At 44.3% G+C, this 21571-nt stretch overlaps 1 protein-coding gene across 4 annotated transcripts in view; it reads right to left on the reverse strand.

Moving 5' to 3' along the window:
* The window catches only part of LOC119167311 (papilin), an 87531-nt gene that overhangs the window by 6166 nt on the left and 59794 nt on the right, over window positions 1-21571 (reverse strand). For 3 of the 4 annotated variants that reach the window (XM_075866704.1, XM_075866706.1, XM_075866703.1), the window contains 9 exons: window positions 20299-20490; window positions 14555-14725; window positions 12454-12501; window positions 10928-11098; window positions 9515-9562; window positions 8502-8675; window positions 7453-7503; window positions 3880-3930; window positions 3030-3080 (listed from right to left, as the gene is read on the reverse strand). In XM_075866704.1, coding sequence (XP_075722819.1) covers window positions 3030-3080; window positions 3880-3930; window positions 7453-7503; window positions 8502-8675; window positions 9515-9562; window positions 10928-11098; window positions 12454-12501; window positions 14555-14725; window positions 20299-20490 — 957 coding nt within the window. The remainder of the gene's footprint in view (window positions 1-3029; window positions 3081-3879; window positions 3931-7452; window positions 7504-8501; window positions 8676-9514; window positions 9563-10927; window positions 11099-12453; window positions 12502-14554; window positions 14726-20298; window positions 20491-21571) is intronic. The other variant, XM_075866705.1, reaches the window with a different exon arrangement.

Genomic DNA, 21571 nt, shown 5'->3' on the forward strand with positions numbered 1-21571 from the left:
AACTTTTGGGTATCCTTTAAAAACACAGTGCATCATTTGATGTAAATTCCAAGCTTTTGGGTCGCACTTCCGTCGCCGTACATCGAATTGAAACAGAAGGCAATACAAATGTACACCGCCGCCCATATCGAGTGTCATCCGCAGAGCGGAAAATCATCGAGAACAACGTTGCTGATATGCTCAAACGAGATGTTATCCGGCCTTCGTCCAGATCGTGGTCATCACCTGTAGTGCTAGTCCGAAAGAAGGACGGTTCGGTGTGATTCTGCGTCGATTATCGAGCACTTAATAAGATTACGCGAAAAGACGTGTGCCCGATCCCACGAGTCGACGACGCACTTGACTCTATGCAAGGCGCTGAATTTTTCTCCAGCCTGGATCTACGGTCTGAATATTGGCAAATACCAATGCACGAAGCGGACAAAGAAAAAAACTGCATTTGCAACACCAGATGCGCTGTATGAATTCAACGTGATGCCATTTGATTTATGTAATGCTCCTGCCACATTTGAACGCAAGATTGACACAGTTCTACCCGGCCTAAAATGGAAAACATGTCTATGGTATTTAGATGACATCGTCATTTTTTCCACTTCTTTTCGTCAGCACCTTGATCGTTTTGACGAAGTTTTGACGTGTATTTCTAATGCTGGACTTCCGCTAAACACAAAGAAATGCCATTTCGCCAACAAGATCATCAAGGTGTCGGGCCACATTGTCAGCAAAGATGGCGTGCGCCCGGATCCTGACAAGCTTGCTGCCCTGATACGCTTCCCTTGGCCAGAAAATCAGAAACACCTACGAAGTTTCCTGGGCCTGGCATTCTACTTCCGCCAACTTTCGCTTGGAACGACGACTGCGAGCGTGCCTTTCAAGCCCTCAAGCATGCTTTAACATCCGACCCTGTTCTGTGCCATTTTGACGAGAACGCATCAGCATGTCTCCACACCGACGCGAGTGGCATTGGGCATTGGTGCAGCGGGATGCCACTTCACGGGAAAGAGTTATTGCGTATGCTAGTCGTGCTCTTACGGCTGCTGAACAGAACTACTCCATAACTGAGCAGGAGTGACTTGCTGTCGTTTGGGCCGTACAAAAATTTCGACCGTATCTTTACGGACACCACTTCACAGTTATTACAGACCATCATGCCTTGTGCTGGCTATCGTCACTGAAAAACTTGCCTGGTCACCTCGGTCGTTGGGTGCTCCGCCTACAAGAGTACGATTTTGATGTCATCTATGTGTCTGGCAAAAGACACCGAGATGCAGATGCTCTCTCTCGCTGCCCCCTTCCACTGTCATCATCGAGTACGTCAGGTGATTGCTCGTCTGGTGGGCAAAACTCTGCGTCACCCCTCACATTATCACAACTTGCGGTTATCGACACGCTGGCTTCAAATCACTACACCGAGTTCGCCAAACGCCAGCGTGATGATCCATATTGCAATAGCAATATTCAACGCCTAAATGGTATATCACCTACTCCTAATGCTAGATTGCGCTGACAACTACGGCAATTTGAGTTCAATAACAATGAGCTCCATTGTTACGTTTACACTACTGATGGACACCGCTGGGTTCCAGTACTTGCGCGTTCTCTACGTGACCAAGTCCTTGAAGCCTTTCATGAGGACCCATGTGCAGGCCACTTGGGATTTCACAAAACACAAAGCCACATCAGGAAACGTTTCTTCTGGCCTGGCATCTCAACCGGATACGTGGCCGAATACGTTGCATCTTGCCATCTGTGTCAACGGCGGAGGCGGCAAACTTCGTCTCCGGCTGGCCTTTTGAAACCCATCCCGTGTCCCGAGACTCCTTTCGCCATAGTTGGCATAGACCTACTAGGACCTCTACCCATCACACCAGCAGGTAATTGTTGGATTGTGACTGCTCTCGATCACCTGACACGGTACGCAGAGACTGCTGCACTACGCACAAGTTCTGCTTCAGACGTCGCAGACCTCTGTCTCAACGCCATTGCATTGCGTCACGGTGCACCTTGCGTCCTCCTTAGGGATCGCGGCAAAACAATCCTGTCCACCGCAATTGAAACCCTGCTCACAACCTGTGGTACAGAACATACGATGACGGCAGCCTACCACCCCCAAACTACTGGGCTTACAGTGAGATTTCATTGGACACTGACAGACATGCTATCGGTGTACATCGCACCAAACCTCGACAACTGGGATACGATTTTGCCTTTTGTGACGTTTGCCCATAACACCTCTGTTCAAAGCACTACTGGCTACTCGCCTTTCTACCTCGTGTACGGCCATTCACCGACATTCACCATCGACGTCTCTTTCCTAAATGTTCCAACTGACGCCTCGGCAACCGTATCAGAGCAGGTCATCACAAGACTCGAGGAATGTCGGCAACGGGCTTACCTTAATACAGAAGCCAATCAGCAAGATCGCAAGCAGCGCTACGACAGCTCTCATCGCGGCGTCTCTTTCAGTACTGGGGATGAAGTGTTGCTTTGGGCGCCCATTCGTACTCCAGGATTGTGCGATAAATTTCAGTCACGCTTCATTGGACGCTATACAATCTATGAACAAACGTCACCAATGAACTACCATGTCACTCCCAGTGACCTTTCTTCGGATCGTCGCTGTCGTGATTCGGAGATTGTCCACGTATTGCGTCTGAAGCCATTCGTTCGACGTTCTGTTTCCGTCTAAGACGCGTCCGGGCTGGCCACTCTCGCGTGGGTGGGAAATAAGTGTGAGCATTATTCATGCGCGTCATTTTATTATATGTACATTCTCATCATCATCAGCCTGACCTGTGGTGTGGGGCAGAGGCTCGGCAAGTAGAAGAAGTGTCTTGCAGCCAAAACGTTGCCTTACAGTACCAATACTTCTGAAGAAAATTTCTCGCCATTGTCTACTAACTTCATGAATTGGCTCACGTGACCCGTAGAGTCAATATAAGTTCACGTTAAGCGTGAATACCAGGAGATAGCCATGACAACTTTTTTGCATTTTACATACAAGACTTCAGCGAAACTACGTGACTTACCGACTTCCCTGGAGAGGACCGGGTTGGCACGAATGACGTCCTCTAGAGACACTGCAACAACACAAACGTCAAATCTTGGGAGTAAGTGGTGCACTCGCAACGAACACCCTATATCTAGCATCGAGTCTAACGAACATATGCTAATGTTCGTAAATAAATTCGAAATGGCTCAGCTCAATTTTCTTGTTCTATTCCAACCATTTCAGCTTTCCGAAATTAAAAGCTGTTGTCATCTCAATGACGTTAGAAAGCCATTGCGGTTGTTTAATTAGCATGGTATACACAAAATACATGTACAGCTAGCGTCAAAAGTTTAGAAATAATTGGATCAGGAAACAATTTACTTTGTCGAGCAATTTGCGACTTCATTCGGCCTAACTGCAATGTCCATGCTGTTAGCGCGTTTTAGCGAAGGCGGGAAACCTAAATTCAAGGCTGGTTAACGAAAAAGTGGATGTATACAGCTTTTGTATTTGTACCTCATGGTTCTTAAACTTTTGGCGCTGATAAACATGTACGCATGACAATCATGCGATAATGTTAGCCATGCTACCACACAAATGACGTTATTCACCCCAAGTACAATGCGCTGCAAACGCCTTGCCAATGAAAGCTTCTCGAAAAAAATTGATCTCGATAATGCGTGCGACCTACCGTATTTTTTTTTGCCGAACTTTTTAGATCGGAGCAGGTGCTGTCACGCTTCATAGTTGTCTGAGCTACTTACTTCAATGAATAGGTTTATACAAAATAGAAATAGTTAAGTACACATCCTGCATTAACTTCAGCTCGTCTCATAATAAGATTCCGGCGCCATACTTTCACAGCAAAGAAAAAGCCATTCACTTACTGGTCTCCCTGGTGTCCTCCGGCCAGGACTGGTCTGTAAGGCTGATCGGACCTACAGGGTAAATATGTTTGAGTATTATGTTTTATAGCAACGTCTAACGTTTAAAATTCAAAGAACCACTGTGCTTCACTCACGGGGATCCAAATGTACGGACATTTAATTTGCAGTCGTCTGATTTGACCATTTTGGTCTCTCATCTAGCGCTTCTAGCATTTCAGTATTCATACGTGGGGGGCTAATTGTACTCTATAGATGGATGAGTCGTTTTTTTTTCCTCAGTTTAACTGCAGTTTACACGTGCAGCCACTCACAAGCAGCAGCAGGTGACACCTTCAAGCAGTGTTTGACCAGGAGGAAGTTATATTTATTACGTGGCATTCCTTGTACTCTGAGCAACAGTTATGACTCTATGATTCCCGAAACTGTACATTTATGCATGAACAGCGGGCCTCGCATTGTCTATTCAAAGCTGCAAACAGATTAACGGTGCCCATAAAAGGTGAAGTAGCCAGACGGATTGTACAAAAAAAAATGGTGCATGACACTAGTGGAGGCTTGTTGGTGTTACCCGCAGTTAGCTTTAGGCTATACACTGTTACCACTAGATGAATATCAATATCAAGTGAACTTGAAAAATTCATCGTCTCAGATGTCGTGACAATGCTGCTGAGAGATCAAATCAGAGAAAAGTGTTAAAGTCTACAAGCAATGTACCTACATGTTTGTGTGGTGCCAATGCTGTGTTTATTCAGGCAGTTATACTTTCAGGTTCACACTTGCGATTTGCTGTGCCAGAATCTTGTGTGCGCTAATAACACATACAATCGCAGACAGGAGCAACATCAATTTTTACATAATACCAAACGTTGCAATTTCGAAAAATGCCTTTGTAGTATTTCGTATTAGGATCCTTTGTTAAATAGATTGGGCGCCATGATTCAAGCAACTCATCACTAGCGACGTCCGGAATAACGGAATTCTGGCTGGACACCTTCTCCGAATCGTACAGGCGTGTTTTCACAGTTATGCATGAGTTATGGAGGCCACTGGGTCAGTGTGTGCCTCGCGGAAAAAAATTTTTAGTTCAAGCGTGCCAGTGTATCTCACAAATGTATTTGTTAAAAATGATTAAAATCTGGGGCGAGGACAGTCATGTGCGGGGCGGGCGTGTTAGAGACTTTGGCCTTTTGAAGAATCAGTTTCTTGAAAATTGCCAAATTGACGTCGTTGTTCGCTGTCCCCAGGAACTGGAAAGGAGTATACGCTGTGTGAAACTTTCAGTTGTCTGCGTTCTTTTTTCTCCGGTTTTTCCATTCGGTTACATTTATTGAGGTGCCTCTAATACAGAATGTTTGTTTACTGTGACCACTATTTTGTTTTCTAATAAGTATTTTATCGATAGACTTAGGGAAATATTACACGTTTCTGTCCTGGTCGAAGGCTGTATTGGGACCTCCTGCCAGAACGCAGCTTGAAGCCACAGTTTCATTGAAGCTTACACGATCGTGTAGGTAAAAAAGAACGCGTTGAATTTCTGTGATTCCACTAACATTCCCAATATTCTCGAAATAAGGTTTAGTGTTCTTGATGAACACGAGTTCGTGACAGTGGGTGATGCATTCTTGGAAAAGTGAGGCGCAATAGATGGGATGCAAAAGTGGGACATACGGTGAGTTCTTCACTGCGTTTTTCGCGTCTGCTTCGCAATTTCGTCTTGTCTACAACGCTCCGCTTCACCAAGACTCAGTAGAACTCCACACGCGTTTTTTTTTTGGCTTGTCAAAGTTTACGTCTTAAGAGGATCCTATTCGACCGACAATGGACGAAAATTGCAAACGTACATTTTTCGCATTTGTAGCACGCGAATATTGTGAGTATTGACTACTGTATTCGTCTACAATATATGCGATACGTGCAATACTCTTTTTCATAAGTACCTAACGACGCAACGCGCATAAATGAGAGATAAGACCCTCTGTGCAACTAAGTGTTCGCGTTATAGATTGGATGAAAATTATCGAATGAGCCAGTGAGATGCTCCCTTTATTGCTCCCTTTCTTGCAAGCGGAAGCCGATTCCCAATGAATATTGTGCCCGGCTTTTTTTGTCATAAAACTGCTTCGTATCTAATACTAAACAGAGCAGTTCACCTGTAACCGTCTACTTGAGTCTTTACACTAGTTAAGCAGTACGTAACGAGCTAAGAATAAGAGATTTTTGGGTACCTTCATGAAAATATCAAGTAGAATTATTTTTTGAAGCTGTGTAATAACTGTCAACTAAATCGCAGTATATTTTAAATGCGTAGGGAGATCTTCCGCATCTTTTTCAGTCATGTTTGCTAAAAAGGAGCCGTCGTCAGAATGCAGGTACTAACTGCTGGTTTCACTCGGAACACATATTTAGATAAAATGTTTACTGTTGGGGCTCCACTGACCCACGTTCACCGGGTCTACCGTCACGTGCCGCAACAACTCTGACACTGTGGATGCATAGTGGCGCAACCATCGACTGGCTGAGCGGAGCGGGAGGAGAATTACGGTCAGCTAAAAGTGCTTAATGACCTGGAAGGTCTGGGAAAACCCGAAGGGGCGCTCTTTGTGTTGATTGCTTTAAGAGGACTCTCACAACTCATTTATAGTCCGACGCAGCGTTCGCGTCAGCCAGCGGCAACGAAAGTTGGCGACGCCAGGTTAAGCACGTTACGTTGACGCGAAAGCCGAACATTGTACACACTCCCTGGCACCACGCCGCGTAGCTTTGACGTATTCGTATTCGCTCAATTTATGGAAGCATCAGAGAACCTGAACCGTGGCGCTATAAAAGCGTTAGAGCACCTGAACCACGGCGCTCAGAATTCACACTAGGCACTATGGTAATCGTCAATCATTTTTTGTTTCAATTTTGTCGTGATGTCGTCGCGGAAAGTTCTAGAAACTTGTGCCATTGATGTACTTCCACTAAATACACTTCACCGCGGCGTTCATTTTCCGACAAGCTTTGACTTGCTTAACTGCAATCATGCGTATACAGGAATTCGATCTCCGCCGTATATATATCATTATGCGCCATCTCAGCAGCAATTTGAGCAATAGCTTTTGGTTACTGAAAATTTTTGAATCCTTATGTTTGGATGTTAAAAATCTCGCTTTTTTATTGGCGTGAAACTATGGTTCACGAATACCGTCCGATTTAATTGACCGTTATAGTTAATCAAGTGAAAGCTGGCTGATGGTTAAAGATGTAGTAGTAAGAGAGTATAGACAATACCAATCATTTATTCGTACTCTTCTATTACTGCATATCCTGTAGCGTACTATGTGTGGTGTTTACATGCTAATAATCCGTTTTCTATGAGAACTCCTCAGCCGAAAAAAAGTGGTGTTGGACGCATTGGCATTATTTATCAGGTCACTTACGTATGCGACCACGAATTGCTTGTAAATGGAAGTTTATGCGGACCTAAGTTCAAATTTGTGCTTTTTATGGACACCCGCATCGACAGAAGCCGCACAGGCCATGAACGATCGTAATATTTGCCACTTGTAAGCTGTGAGTAATTTTTGTGCTTACGCATTCTTCTGGTAAGTCTGGACCTGATGAGTTCATCAGTGAGGGTGACATCTGAAAAAAAATGGTGGAATCACTACACTAAACCCAATGTGAGAAAAAAAAAAAAACGTCACTTAACGTAATGAAGGCAAGTTCATTCTTGGGAGACGTGATGCATTCCTTTAAGGCTGTCAGAAGCAGATGTTTGAGGAGTTCATAAAAAGTGCCCTCTCGGTCAACGTTTACAGCATCACCATTTTCAGGATTAGCATCACGCAGAAACTGCACAATCACTTCCGAGTCTGAAATAATTTATTGGGTTTAGCATGCTCTGGCAAGTGTTAGATCATCGGACGCCTTATACGAAGGTTGAGCATTGTTAGCGTTCCATCTAGTTTGATTTCTTCACAGTAATATCACAATCACCACAGTTGACCTTCCAAAAACTTCACTAGGCTTGATTTTCTCTTAGTTGTCATTAATGCCCCGCCGCGGTGGTCTAGTGGCTAAGGCAACCGGATGCAGACCCGCAGGTCGGTGGATCGAATCCTGGCAGCAGCGGCTGCATTTTCGATGGAGGCGAAAATGGTGTAGGCCCATGTGCTCAAATTTTTGGGGACGTTATAAAGAACCCCAGGTGGCCAAAATTTCCGGAGTCCTCCACTCCTCTCATAATCATAGTCCTCTCATAATCATATGGTGGTTTTGGGACGTTAGACCCCACATATCAATCAGTTGTCATTAGTATGCTGGTATTACTGCTTTACGCGCTGAGATGTCACATGGGTTCTCTTCAGAACACGGATTCATTGATGCGAGAGGAAGTATCTAGCTCTTTTAATGTCTCATGTACGCTTCATTTGTTCGCGCGTTATGCAAGAATAATAACATTTCAAAAAATCGCAAATTAGTTTGTATTTCGTGCATGCATACTCCAAAATATGCCTTTCAGGCAATTCTTACACGTCCGCCCACCCTATTTTAACACGTCCGCCCACCCTGCGCTACTGGCACTCTGATACACGAGAATATTTTACAAGAAATCGTACTTATTCCTCCTGTGTACTCACTTGCGCACTTTCTCTCGCATTTGCGAAGCGTTTCGAAGTTGTTGGCGTTGCCCATGCATCCTCCGTAAATAAACTGCTCGCAGGTGCCGGTCGTCGAGTTGTAGTAGTAGCGGGGGAAGTGGCCGTAGCAGGGTCCCTTCTCCTTTGGCAGGTAGCACGTGGAATTCTTGGGGGCTGAGAAAGGGACGGAAACGAAGAAGACTGATGCAGTGGCACAAGAGTGTTCCTAAGACTAATGTAGTGACTTGGTTATTTCTAGGACTTAGCTAGGTGATGAAGCTTCTAGGTTGCTCATAGGTTGTTGGTAAACTTTAGCTAGGTGATGGTAGGTTACCTTGATTCTCGGCGCAGAGAGATTCGTGTTAATGCACACTCAATGGCAGGCACGACATGGTTGTCCAAGCTCCATAGATAGAAATTCCTGCTGTAACTAAGTGGTCCGAGCTCCCGTATATTCCCGGCCACGTCGTCTTTCACCTAAGTCTTCTATCGCTTCAAGTTCGTCTTCTCTCAGTCCTCGTTGACTTTCCTATCAGGTGCGCTCAGTGTCTTCGGCTCACCGCCATTGCTGCCTAGCCATTTGTTGTTAGGTTGAGTTATGGGATATACCATATTTCCGTGGCGCATGTCACTTTATGATGACGGCAGTTTTCTGCTAGGCCGCGCAGTGAAACAAACCCGTTAGGATGAAGATTACTTTCGGCGATCAACTCGCACGGAAGGATTTCCTAAACAACTTCGCTCTTACGAAAAACAGCAGCAACAGAGAAACGGTCGAAGAGGGACTGGTGAAAGAAGCTGTGTCTCCTTTTTTCACTGGTCCTCTGCTTGTTTTTCGCGCTGTTTTTATTTCACCAATGTCGTACCAACTCGCCCTAGCACACAAATAATGAAATAGAAACTGAAAATCTGTGTGCATTTTTTGACTGCGCTTTGGTTGCGTGAGAAAATTCAGCCGCTTTTTGATATGGAGCAGTAATATTCTAACACAAAGTGGGGGTTTCCCAACTTACGAGCTTGCAGTTTCAGAAGCCTCTCGGTGACGTTCTCGTATCCGACTTCTGAAAAAAATACAAAAGGAAACTTTGGTCAAGGCGAAGATAAATGAGTGTACGGACCTTAGGTATTAATTGCCAAGCACCCCTGTGCCAATAAGACTAACACCACAGAAGGGGAGTAGTCAAAATTTTAAGGGGGGGGGGGGATCTGATCATACTTTATGTAAGCTTGGGTGTGCTGCAAGTATATAGGGGGAATGAAAGAGGCGAGGCCACGTGATTTCACAGAATGTGGAGAGAGGAATCCTATCCTGAATTGAGACTTAGGCGATTCGAGTTTGTGGAAGCAAAAAAATGAAAACTAGGAGGCTCATAAACGTGGCCGGCTCACCCTTGGAGCTATGGAGACCCCATCAAAGGCTAAAGTGAGGGTGTCGTCACTCTGCTCTATCAGAAACTGAAGGTTTTTGCTATAGCAGAACAACTCATGCATTATCGACGTTCAATGCGTTGGCCACAGGTGCGCCTGCTATCATGAATGAAGCATTTTTCGTCCGAAGTGATGACAGGGTTCCTATATATATATATATACATATAACTCACGTGGTGCGCGGACTATTCTTATCCGCTGGCCTTCTCCCTTTAGGCCGGCGCATGCCCCATTCGGTGCGGTCATTCCCCTATCACCTAACACCTAACATACCCGGCCACGGCTGCTGCTTGTGAGTGCTGCTATTGGTGCCGGCAATAGTTCCTGTGGAAAATGTCACGCGTTGTCTGGACACGGCTGAGGGTGCGCTTCCGCTAACCAAACTAAGAAATGATTTAACGTTAAAAAGGAACCAAAGTTGAGCAGTGTTAACACTGGTGTTGCTATTCCGCGCTCTGCAAAAGGGCGAAACGCTGTACGATAGTAAGCGCTCTAAAGAGCGCATCGTAAAACGATGTCGGTATCAATCTCTAGCACGGAAAACGGCCTTGCTAATACCTTTAGCAGTGACTTAGATGTGCATCGGTGGAGAAGCACTCTTGTTGAGTGCTATGTCAACCTGCGTCCACTTGTCTACGGTTTAGCGTATCCTTGGCTGTGGTGTAGTGCTTCTGGTGCTTCACTGCTGACGAGAAGGTCGCGGATTCGTGTTCCGGTCGCGGCCGCCGTATTTCAGTGGACTCAAAAAGCTAGGGGCTCGTCTACATAGGTTTAGCTGCACGTTGAAGCACAACAGCTGATCGAAATCAGAAGAATCCTCCACATCTGCGTTAATCATACCGTGTTTAAGGGACATAAAAGTCAATCAGGTATAATTACAGTGTAGTGCAAGATCTGCGTTTTAAGACTGCGCAAAATGACTGATTGGCTGGTGCTTAGTCTTTTCACCGCATGCCCAGGAATCGTTGTCCAGGGTAAAGAGGCAAAGTGTCGCTCACTGCAGGTCTTCAGGCACTCCTCCACTTCGGGGAAGTTGTTGCCGTTTCCTTGGCAGCCGCCGTAGACGAAGCGCTCGCAGAACTTGGTGGTCGTGTTGTAGAAGTAGCGAGGCACGTAGGCCTTGCACGGTCCCACCTTCTTGGGCTCGTAGCACACGGGGTTTGTGGGCTCTGGGAGTACAATGAGGGCCCGATAATATACCTTCGAGATGCGAACTAGGCTCGACTGTTCGTAAATGTGTCGAATTCGCTCGTCATACTTCTGAGGCACTCGAGAATAAATTGCGAAAAAGGAAATGAAAAAAAAAACCGTATTGTTTCGTGCGAGTTTAGTGAATAATTGTAACTAGCGTGTAATTTAACATTTAGGTATTCTGGCTGACGTAGCGTTACACTTTTGCAGAAAACGAATCAAAAATAGGGGTTGACATGCACGCACGCTTTGTTTGGGGTTGTGTTGATTTCGAGTAAGGAAAAACTGTGCTTTCGAAGTTTGTCTTGGATCTGTGCAAGTCCAAGAAGCCGTCGATAATTGTAGAGGCTTCGAGAAAGGAGTCTTCTACGCAGCTTATTAAGGTTATGAAAATACACATTCATTGCGCATAAGGTTCAACTCATAATGTGTTAATCTCACCTCGTTGCTGCTTAGCCACTAGTCGAAAGAAAACAGAGGAAGAATTTAGGTTCACATATGTTAATACTGCCCTCAAGGGGACATTTCAATTTGAAAAATTGTTGATAGTTTGAAGGTACGCAAAGGTAAAAGCCGAGAGATAGTGCTTCTTAAGTGGCCAATAAGCTTAACTATGTGGTTGACATTAGCAGTGCAATAGATGATGTCTTTGTTCCTAGAGATGTTGATGCAACAGGTTACGTGAAGCAGTATAAAGCTGAATCGCACATAACTTAAGTTATGGGAGAATTCAATGGGATAAATGAACGTGGTAGTGCGACGACACATTACAAAGCAGGCGTACAGCCGCGGCCACGTCTGTGTAGAGCACAGAAGCAGCCGGGCTTTGCTGTGTGCGGCGAAACTTTGAGGCAGTATCGGGCTCTGATGTGGTCAGCCTCACAACTACGACACGAATGCTCAAGATACACCCTTTCAGAGCCCAAAAATGTCTCAAGTTTTGCTCCCTGGAGCAAAAACTGGCTGCTCGCGCGCTCTACACAGATGCGGCCGCGGCTGTACAGCGAGTGCCATATTGGGATGACTTGCACGTTCGTCATGACACACTGCCAAACTTTGGATTATATGGCCTGAACAAAGTCAGCTCTAACAGCTTTTGATCATGCTCACGATATAAAAGGCTACTTATCGAGGGCATTCTTGTGCAACTTCATATAAAAGTTATTCGTAACACATGCAAGATTGGGTGTCTTCCGAATGTCTCATGTACCTGCGTTAGATATGTTATCACTAAAGTATGCCCAAAACCACCCTTGTTTCTTGTGCACATGGTTCACAGTATTGTAGCAACACTTCCTCTCAATCAAGTTTGCAGAAAGAGATTCGTACGTACTTGGTTCCGATTCAAGGTTCAAAAAACCAGCGTTAAGCTTCTTCGGAACTGCAAAAAAAGAAAGAACAACATATTTATAAATGAACACGTGGCAATTTGAACGCGAGATTATATAAAACTTTTCATTTCACAGAGGAACAAGTGGGGATGCCTCCTTCTTTAACTGGTACATCACATCACGGGAGAGAAAAAAATTGTTGAGCAGTGTGACAGAACACTTTGTCCTCTTGTGTCGGTATGCGCGGCCATTTTTTCTTCACCGTAATGCGCAATACCAGTTCAAGTACGACGAATCAACTCGCCCAATCTTCAACATCTGTGGGATCTATGATGTTCACATTTTGATTTTCTAGGTGCAACTGATTAGAGTGAATTTCGTTGCGATGCAAGACAGAACAACTTCGGTAATTTAGGAGATCGCTGGGCAATGAAGATGGTATTTGCGCGCAGTTCTGTTCAATCATGACGGCCCGCTATCCTACAGATGCACGATTTTTGCTGCCTAGGCCACTTATTTTTCAGGAGAAGCACAATAGTTGCTAGAATTATATGCACGTTAAAAGAAAGAGCAATAGTAATGAAACAGTTTGACTGGTCGATCGGAGACAAAGCCAAGAAAATGACATATACAAGCGAAACGCGCTGTGCTTTTCAGAGTCGGCGTTTTGTTTTGTCCCGTTCTGAAGAATTAACGTTCTTTCCTTACTTCTATATCTAAAGAACTGGCGAGTTTTTTTGAAAATTTACTTGGTTAAGAGAAAATTTTAGCTGTAGGACAGGTGATTCTTGGGCCATTCTTCCGCTTATGTAGATATTCACGAATAAGTAATGTCCGTATACGCTGCCAATAGAAGACTTCAAATGAATGTCCTAACACTTGGGAAAAAGAAAACAAGACAAATTGGCTTTTAGTAAAAAGAACATTCTTACTTATCACTGTAAGGCTGTCATAAAAATTGCCGAAAAATGTTTAGTTGAAAATGTTAATGCGACTGTTACATTTGCACTACTCCATTATAAATTCATCCCACTTACGTTTTAGTGATAGAGTGCCACGACTCATCAACAAACGAATGCTGTGAATTGATTTTCACGTTAGTCGTATATTGTGGAGCATTTACGGTGGTCACAATAATTTTTTTTTCGTCGGTACACTGTCATTGTGACACTACAACTGCTAGTGATTTGCTCAACGGATATGTTTAGGTCATATTGAGCGGTGAAAATCCTTCTTGCCGGAATAGTGGACTCCTGATGATCTTGAGAGACACGATGGTAAACTGAAACAAACGCACAAAGGTGACAGGAAGAGCACTGATATTAAATATACAGCATTAGTTTCTGTGCAAGATGTTTTATCATGTTGCCGAGGTTCGTGTGCCTCCGAGTTCAGACACTCGACAGCTTATCGCCCACAAACTAATGACCTGACCGAGAGCACGAATGGAACACTGATCAACATGCTATCGATCTACTCTGCTTCGGACCACAAGAACTGAGACGAAGTGTTACTATTTGTTACAACTCTGTGAAACGCGAAACGACAAGCTGTTGCCCTTTCTTCTTCCTCCACTACGCTTTCTCACCACGTCATACACTGAACAATATTCTTGCTTTTGCGACCCAGGAGGATTAGTATATCGCCGAGACGTTGGGTTGGGAAGATTTAGCGCTTAGTGGCGCTGTTTATTTATTTTGTGAGTTATGAAACCCGGGCTGAATTCTCAATAGGTTTGTTGCGAAATTGTTTCTTGCTATCCGCAAACCTCCCTTAATAATTAAATGATAGAGCATCGAATGCTTAAACGTTCTCTACTAAATATTTTTGCATGAACCGATTGCGTGAATAGGGAAGCTAAAATAGGCAGCGACTACCTAAATTAATCTTACGAAAACAAGATATGCTTCAGAATAAAGCGTGACCCCGAAATTTTTAGGAGGAATTGGTCCATTTTTTTACAAAATCACTACCACAAGAATGCCAATGACGCGTTACGCCAATGTTGGTCACTACCACAAGAATGCCAATGTCGCGTTACGCCAATGTTATTAATGAATCTTTCCGAGCCTTTCAAGTAAGATTGTAATGTGCTCGGCTTACTGCAAGTCTTGCGGCACTCGTTAATGGTCCAGAAGTTGTTGGCGTTTCCTTGACATCCTCCGTAGATGAACTGCTCGCACTTCTTGCTTACGCTGTTGTAGTAGTAGCGAGGGAAGTAGGCGAGGCACATCCCGGACTCTTTTGGAAGAGAGCACACGGGATTCGGAGGCACTGCGTTGAGAGAGGGAGGGATATTTTCACCAACAGATTGGCTTGTCGAGCGAATTCATTCAGCATCATAATAGAAAGTAGTGCGAAAGACTGGGCGCCCATGCTCTCAAGCGCTAAGGTTCTTTCGCGATTGAAGCGGAAAGTGGCACGAAGAAATTGATCAAGCATTTATTTATCAGCGAATTTGGCGATAAATGCGTAGCGAGGCTTGCTTTCACGCTGTATCCCACTAAAAAAGATATCTTGAGCGCCAGCGACTACATCTAATATTGTTTGTTAATGTGTGTATATCCTGACCATGTGAATGTTAGCACTAGTTACATCTTTTTTTCTATAAAACCCACTTGAGAGGGTTTTGCGCCGCGTTTGAGCAGTGCTTTCTTTTTCCTCGTCTCTTGCGCTAATTTCTACAACGAAGAAATGGTCTAGGATGCTTTTTGTTCGTAAACGACATCATTTAATTACGTGACGTGATGGATTCCGAGAGAGCGGCGTTGAACCCTGACCACGTGACGACTCCCGAAGAAACACGTGTGCGACGGTAACATCAGTGGAACGCGCGTGTAAAGGTGCTAAGCATAATAAACCAGCAGAAAATTACGAGCAAATACGACGGCGACAAATTTGGATGTCTCGTCGCTTTACAGGACATAATCTGTGTCCGTTAGCCTGTCGGCATTCGCAAGACTCTTTTGTAGGTGTGCTGCATCGACAGCGTTCTGTTGGTTCACAGGAAATTTCAGAAGCATCAAGCAAGTTTCTATCGTGCGATTTCAGTGCCTGTTACAATAACACTTTTTAGGTATTGTGCACTTCAGGGACCCGGGCTGTCATACGCTGTCGTTGTTGTTTCATGTCGCTTGGCGTCATGCGTACAAAACCATGCATAACGTTGCAATGTATAAGCAAGAGGGCTTAATAAAAAAGTGGGGAGAGGGAGAAAGACGAACGGAAGGGTGTTGAGGAGTCGTGAGGTATGCCGTCATCGTATGCTGTCATCTCATGTCATCGCTTGGCGTCACGCAGGTGAAAGCATGTATAGCGTAGCCATTTATAGTGAGCGGGTGGGAAGGAACGTGAGGGTGAGAGACAGTGATGTGACGTTGAGTAGGAATAGAATGAGAAGAAGAGAAAGTAATCTATGACACCGTCATTCATGACGTCATGAGGGCGGAATCATCTGTAGCATAGCCATAGAAAGGGTGGTATGGTAAAGCTGTGGGATGTAGAAGTGGATGTAGGAGAGGAGAAAGGTGGAGGGGAGAGGGTGAAGCGTACGTCGGTTCCAGCACCCATCCTCGGTTTACGTTTTCATGGTTTAAGATAACGTATTTTAGAACATTGGAAAATTTTGTTGAAGATTCTGACGTCACTGCTAAGCCAAACAATGTTTTGGGCAATCACAATTGATGGTAATTTGATTCTATAGTATAGAAGGTACTTACCTACGGAGCAGAAACCTGGGGGCTTACGAGGAGGTTTCAGCTTAAATTTAGAATGACGCAGCGAGCGATGAAAAGGAAAATGATACGTGTAACGTCAAAACACAAGAGAAGAGCAGACTGGTTCAAGGAAAAAACTGGGGTTAAAAATATCATTGTTGAAATCAAAAAGACGAGATAGACACTGACCGGGAATGTAGCGTGTAGGCAGGATAAATGCTTGTTATGAAGGATAATTACCTGGATTCCCGGAGAAGGTGAACGCATCAAGGAGAAACAGAAAATTAGGTGGGCTGATGAGGTTAAAAAGTTCGCAGGTTTGACGTGGCAGCAGCAAGCATAGGACCCAGTTGATTGGCGGATCATGTGAGACGCCTTTGCTTTGCAGTGGGTGTAGTCAGGCTAATGATGATCTCAGTGATGATGATGATGATGATGATGATGATATGATGATGATGATGCAAAGTGTCTATAGTATAAACCGGTGGCGAGTAGTGCGAATTACTAAACTGTTGTGGTGCATTCCAATTTATTGTAGACCGTGACGACAACAAGAGAAGCCAGCAACGCTGGGGCCGTCACGGCGTCATAACACATCGATAAACAGAAACGTTAAGGTGCTTCGCCCTTGAAAATTTGGAAGAGAAGTGAGAGCTCGGTGAAACAAATCTAAAAGCGCAGAGAGAGAAAGAAGAGGGGCAATAGTCAAAAGCAGGGGATTCGTGGCTTTGCTTTGGGAAGTCGATGTCAACCCGACTGGTCCGCTTGATGGCTGAGAGGCGGTGTCATTTCATGCAAAAGATGGGCTGTTAGAACCTATTAGTGGAACTACTTCAACTTTTTAATAGCGTCTAAACGTAGAGTTTCGCAAAATTAACTAGAGGGCACTCTGGCGCTGCGATCGTTGAGCGACCATGGGAATGATGGGTGGCACACACATTTGCCTAGTCTTCGCACTTGTGGGCGGCGAATCGTACTTTGTTTATTACTGGTTACGGTTTCGTTTTGAAAAAAAAGAACGAACCCTTTTGAACTTAGGGACTTGATTCGATATAGTAAGCTTAAAAGAATAAGGCTGTGAAGTGCAAACGGTGAACATTTGCTAATTTATGTTTTCGGGAAAAAACAGCTCCAAGCCACACGAGCACACACGGAGCCAGAAGCAGGCCAGAAGTACGAAAATTAGATAAATGTGTGTACTACCCACCATTCCCACGCTCACTGAAGCGCTGTGTGTTGCAACTCCCATAGACACTAGCGCCAGAGTTCTTTCTAGTAAGTATTGTGGGAAACTTTATGGTCTTGAAGACGCTAGTATACAGAAGGACAGACTAGAACACTCCTTTCCGGCGGCGTCCGAATAATGAGAAGTTCACTTCTGTACGCTGTGAACTGCAGTCGTCTAGCCAGTTACCATATTAGTTTGATCATTCTCGTATTAGTAAGTGAAGGAAGTGGACCGTAACACGAACATTCGTTTCCCGGCTATAATCAAACGAAATCAATACGGTGCACCCAACCGTACTCGCACGTGTGTTGCCTTCAATCTATGTCTAAACTCAGAACTTAGTCTAAGTGTTTCAAGCAGTATAACATCCACAATGCGACAGAAGGAGCTGCCTCCTTCTCTGGCAAGCATTAGGGGTAGAAACACAAGTTGTGTTTTGTTCGAAATGTTCAGCCGACATTGTGAGCTGCTGCTACGACAGTTGTCGGCTTCATCAAGACTACTGTACTAATTGCCAGACTTTAGGATAGCCACTATGTCACAGGCACATGGTTATTGTGTATACTTAATACTTCCAGTGCCCATCATCATACTATGCCACTCTTATTTTTGTCTTTTTTATCCCTGTGCAGAGTAGCTGGTCAGGGCGTTCAAGCTCATGGCTATTTCTGAACTTTCTTCTAATGAATTCCCTTTGATTTTAGAAACATCAGTATTTTAAGAGCTCAGTAGAGAAGTGAAAAAACGAAATATCAGTATTATTTATGAGTAATATGTGTAAAAGTTCTTTCTGAGCACTACAACGATTGCTTTATTGCGCTATGAACTCGGTAGCCATGACTCTTAATGCAACTTAGACGTGTGACGGTTTGGGCCAGTTGGTATGACATGATGATATTTATAGCGCGAGAACAGAACGACGACAAAGCGACAAGAACGACGAGAAAAGTAGCGTTAGTCTCCTTCTTGTCTCTTTGTCGTTGTTCTGTTGTCGTGCTATAACTATCATCTGAATGCAGTTTGCGTACTTGCGAACTGTGGCAGTGTTTTCTGACGCGTTTTCTTGCACGCTATTCTAGCATGTGCACCAAAATGCTAAGACATGTAAATAGCATATTCTACAAGAATTTTCCTTCCAGAATAACTAAATTAGATCACCTCGAGCTCTTTAATTTTAGTGTGTAGTGTTCGACTTGCGGGATGCAAAGCTCGATAGTGGGGTGTTATGGCTAGGCATTTCTTAGTGAACCAAATCCACTTTGGGCATCTCCGTTCATCCATACACTCACCCTCCCGCCCGCCCACTTACGTCCGGGTGCTCTCATCATTGCGTCGCGAACATGGTGTGGACTAACTTCGGTATAGGAGGGTGAGAGGGTTTTACAAATGTGACTGTCTGGTCATAACTCGAATAACGTTGAAATACTGTTATGTTCGCAACAAAACCCTTCCCTCCGGATAAATAGGGTGCATAGACGTTTGCTGTGAGCCACGTCGTGTGGGTATGCACCACAGCTGATCGATAGCTTAAATCTGCCCAGGAATGGCGATACTTGGCATTTGCAATTTAAATGCGAAAACGCCGTGAAAAACTGACATCAGAAACGTTGGCCCCATTAATGAAAAGACGGAAACAAGCTCCCATCATGAATTGAACTGAATAATTCTTCGTAACAGTCCCTTGTTCTACGACAAAACCTTGCAAATCTTGAAACTGCTTGGTAAAAAAAGACCCTATGCGGTTGTAATGTCGGTGCTACGTCAATTGTGGTTGCAGTACTGGCTACGTAGTTTTATAACTCAGTAAACATCACATGTTTGCACCTATAATACAGGTATGTCGGGTTGACGTCACTTGTGGTTCAACTCTTCGATCTGCTTTATAGCAGTCTAACAATCACTGCATTCTTGTTCATATTATTCAGCAAGCTGTATTAAAATATTTCTTAACCCAAGACGAATTAGCTAATAGAAGTTTTCTATGGTATTGAAATATTCGCACCGTAAAATGAACTTTATTTTGATGGTATTGACGTCCGCACCCTAACGTGAGTGGTTACGTTATGCTAGACTATAATTTACGTTTTAAACGCCACTGTAAGCGACATTCCTGGTAAGCCAACAATTTCCACACAACTACACCACTTGCAAAAATGCGTCAATCCACTTTGAAACGTTTGACTGAAGGCAAGTTCTGAAGGATAGATAAATAATTATCCGCTGATAACGATGTAGAAAACTGACTGCTAGAACGCGTGCAATCTACCACTTTTAAAACCACGGCTTTTTATTGCCAGAGTGAATTCAAAGCTTTGGAGTTAGACTAGAATTCACATGGTGGAAAGTGCTTGTCAGTGCCTGCATATGTCGGACAGTTTGTTTGAATGCTTTGTTATTGTGCAGGTTGAGCTCGTGAGTAGAAACTTTTTTTTAAATTATCAGAATGGGTTGAATATAATTGTATTTCGTACATTTAGGTATTACCTATTTTAGGGCAAGGAAGTACCAATGCTAGGATGGCGCAACGAACTTTCATAACGTCAGCTCACTAACCTTGACTTTAGGAATGACTACATTTTCGCATAATTATAATAATAATTGTTCTGGTATAATGTTTCAAAACCACCATATGATTATGAGAGACGCCTCAAGGAAGGGCTCCAGAAATCTTGACCACACGGGGTACTTTAACGTGCTCCCAAATCTAAACACACGGACCTCAAGCATTTTCGCCTCCATCGGAAATTCGACCGCCGCGGTCGGGATTCGATCCCACGACCTGAGTACCGTGACGGATAATTTTTTTCATTATAAGAATGCACCCCATTTGGCTTTATGTCAGTGAGACTGATATCATATAATATTCAAATGAGTTTAACGCAAACTTTGTACGGACACATTACCTGGGGTTGATTTCTTGCAGCTGTTTAGGCACTTTTCCTTAGTGGGGTACTTGTTGTCGTTACCGTCACAGCCGCCGTATATGAATTTCACGCACTGACCCAGCTTGGCATCGTAGGCCCACATAGGCATGTACGCCAGGCACGGCCCACTCTCAGGCCTGGCGAGACATTTGGCTTCATACTCGGTCTCGGCTGCGAAAACACAAAGGACCTAAACTTCAGTAGAACTTCAGTAGGTCGTAAAAGTGGGAGGACAAAGCGTAGACAACATTTGAAAGTACACAGAGGTTCACATTTTGTTTTTAGGTGTGTAGTTTACGCCTAAATCAATGCCCTTCAGCCACAACGTAACGTCGTTGGTAGTATCACCAAACTCGAGTCCGGGTCAGCGCGTAACACGTCTGTTAACTACCGTGGAAGAGAAAATGTGCGAAGCTCTATTCTTTTGTGATTAATTTTTATCACTGAGTAGGCGCGTTTACTAACGGTCTGTTGTGAATGAGGACAAGCTTGCTCGTGAACACTATTTCAGCGTAAGAACTTTTTGTGCTAGTGCGTTCAGTTACTCAGTCGAACACGCAGCTTCAAGCAGTCGCTACAAACAAAAGATAGGAATGGCGTGCCACAGCGTCTCATACATACTTTTTTCAGCTAATAGCTAGCACAGACAACTGCAACTGAATAATTATTATAAGCCTCACGATTACACTTTTTGTCACCTAAACAAGTCAAAAGGTTGTCGTGATATTGTAAAACCCCTTGAAGATGGTATGACACCACGATCAAAGAAAGTTGATAGGTATGTGGGGTCTAACGTCCAAAAACCACCGTATGATTATGGGAGATGCCGTAGTAGAGGGCTCCAGAAATTTGGATCACCTGGGGTAGTTTCACGTGCCCCCAAATCTGAGCACATGGGCCTACAGCTTTTCCGCCTCCATTGGAAATGCAGCCGCTGCCGCCGATATTCGATCCCACGACCGGCGGGTCAGGAGCCGAGTGCCTTAGCAGCTAGGCCACCACGGCGGGCACGATCAAAGAAAGTTTCGACTCAGCGGTTTGTCTTTTGATCCGGGCAGCAAACGTTGTTCGTAACGACAGTTCATTACTTCCACAAGTTTTGGTACCTTGAACCCGCTTTTTCCCCTGAACGTATGATCACAGGCTTGCGAAGTACAACATGACTTGGAGGCTATAATGGGCGTCGTAGAAGTTATCCGGGAAGAAATTATTTATGACAGTCCTTGTAACGTGGCTTTCTGTTGAGTGATGG

The sequence above is a fragment of the Rhipicephalus microplus genome, chromosome 6, assembly GCF_043290135.1.
Source record: "Rhipicephalus microplus isolate Deutch F79 chromosome 6, USDA_Rmic, whole genome shotgun sequence".
Lineage (NCBI taxonomy): Eukaryota > Metazoa > Arthropoda > Arachnida > Ixodida > Ixodidae > Rhipicephalus > Rhipicephalus microplus.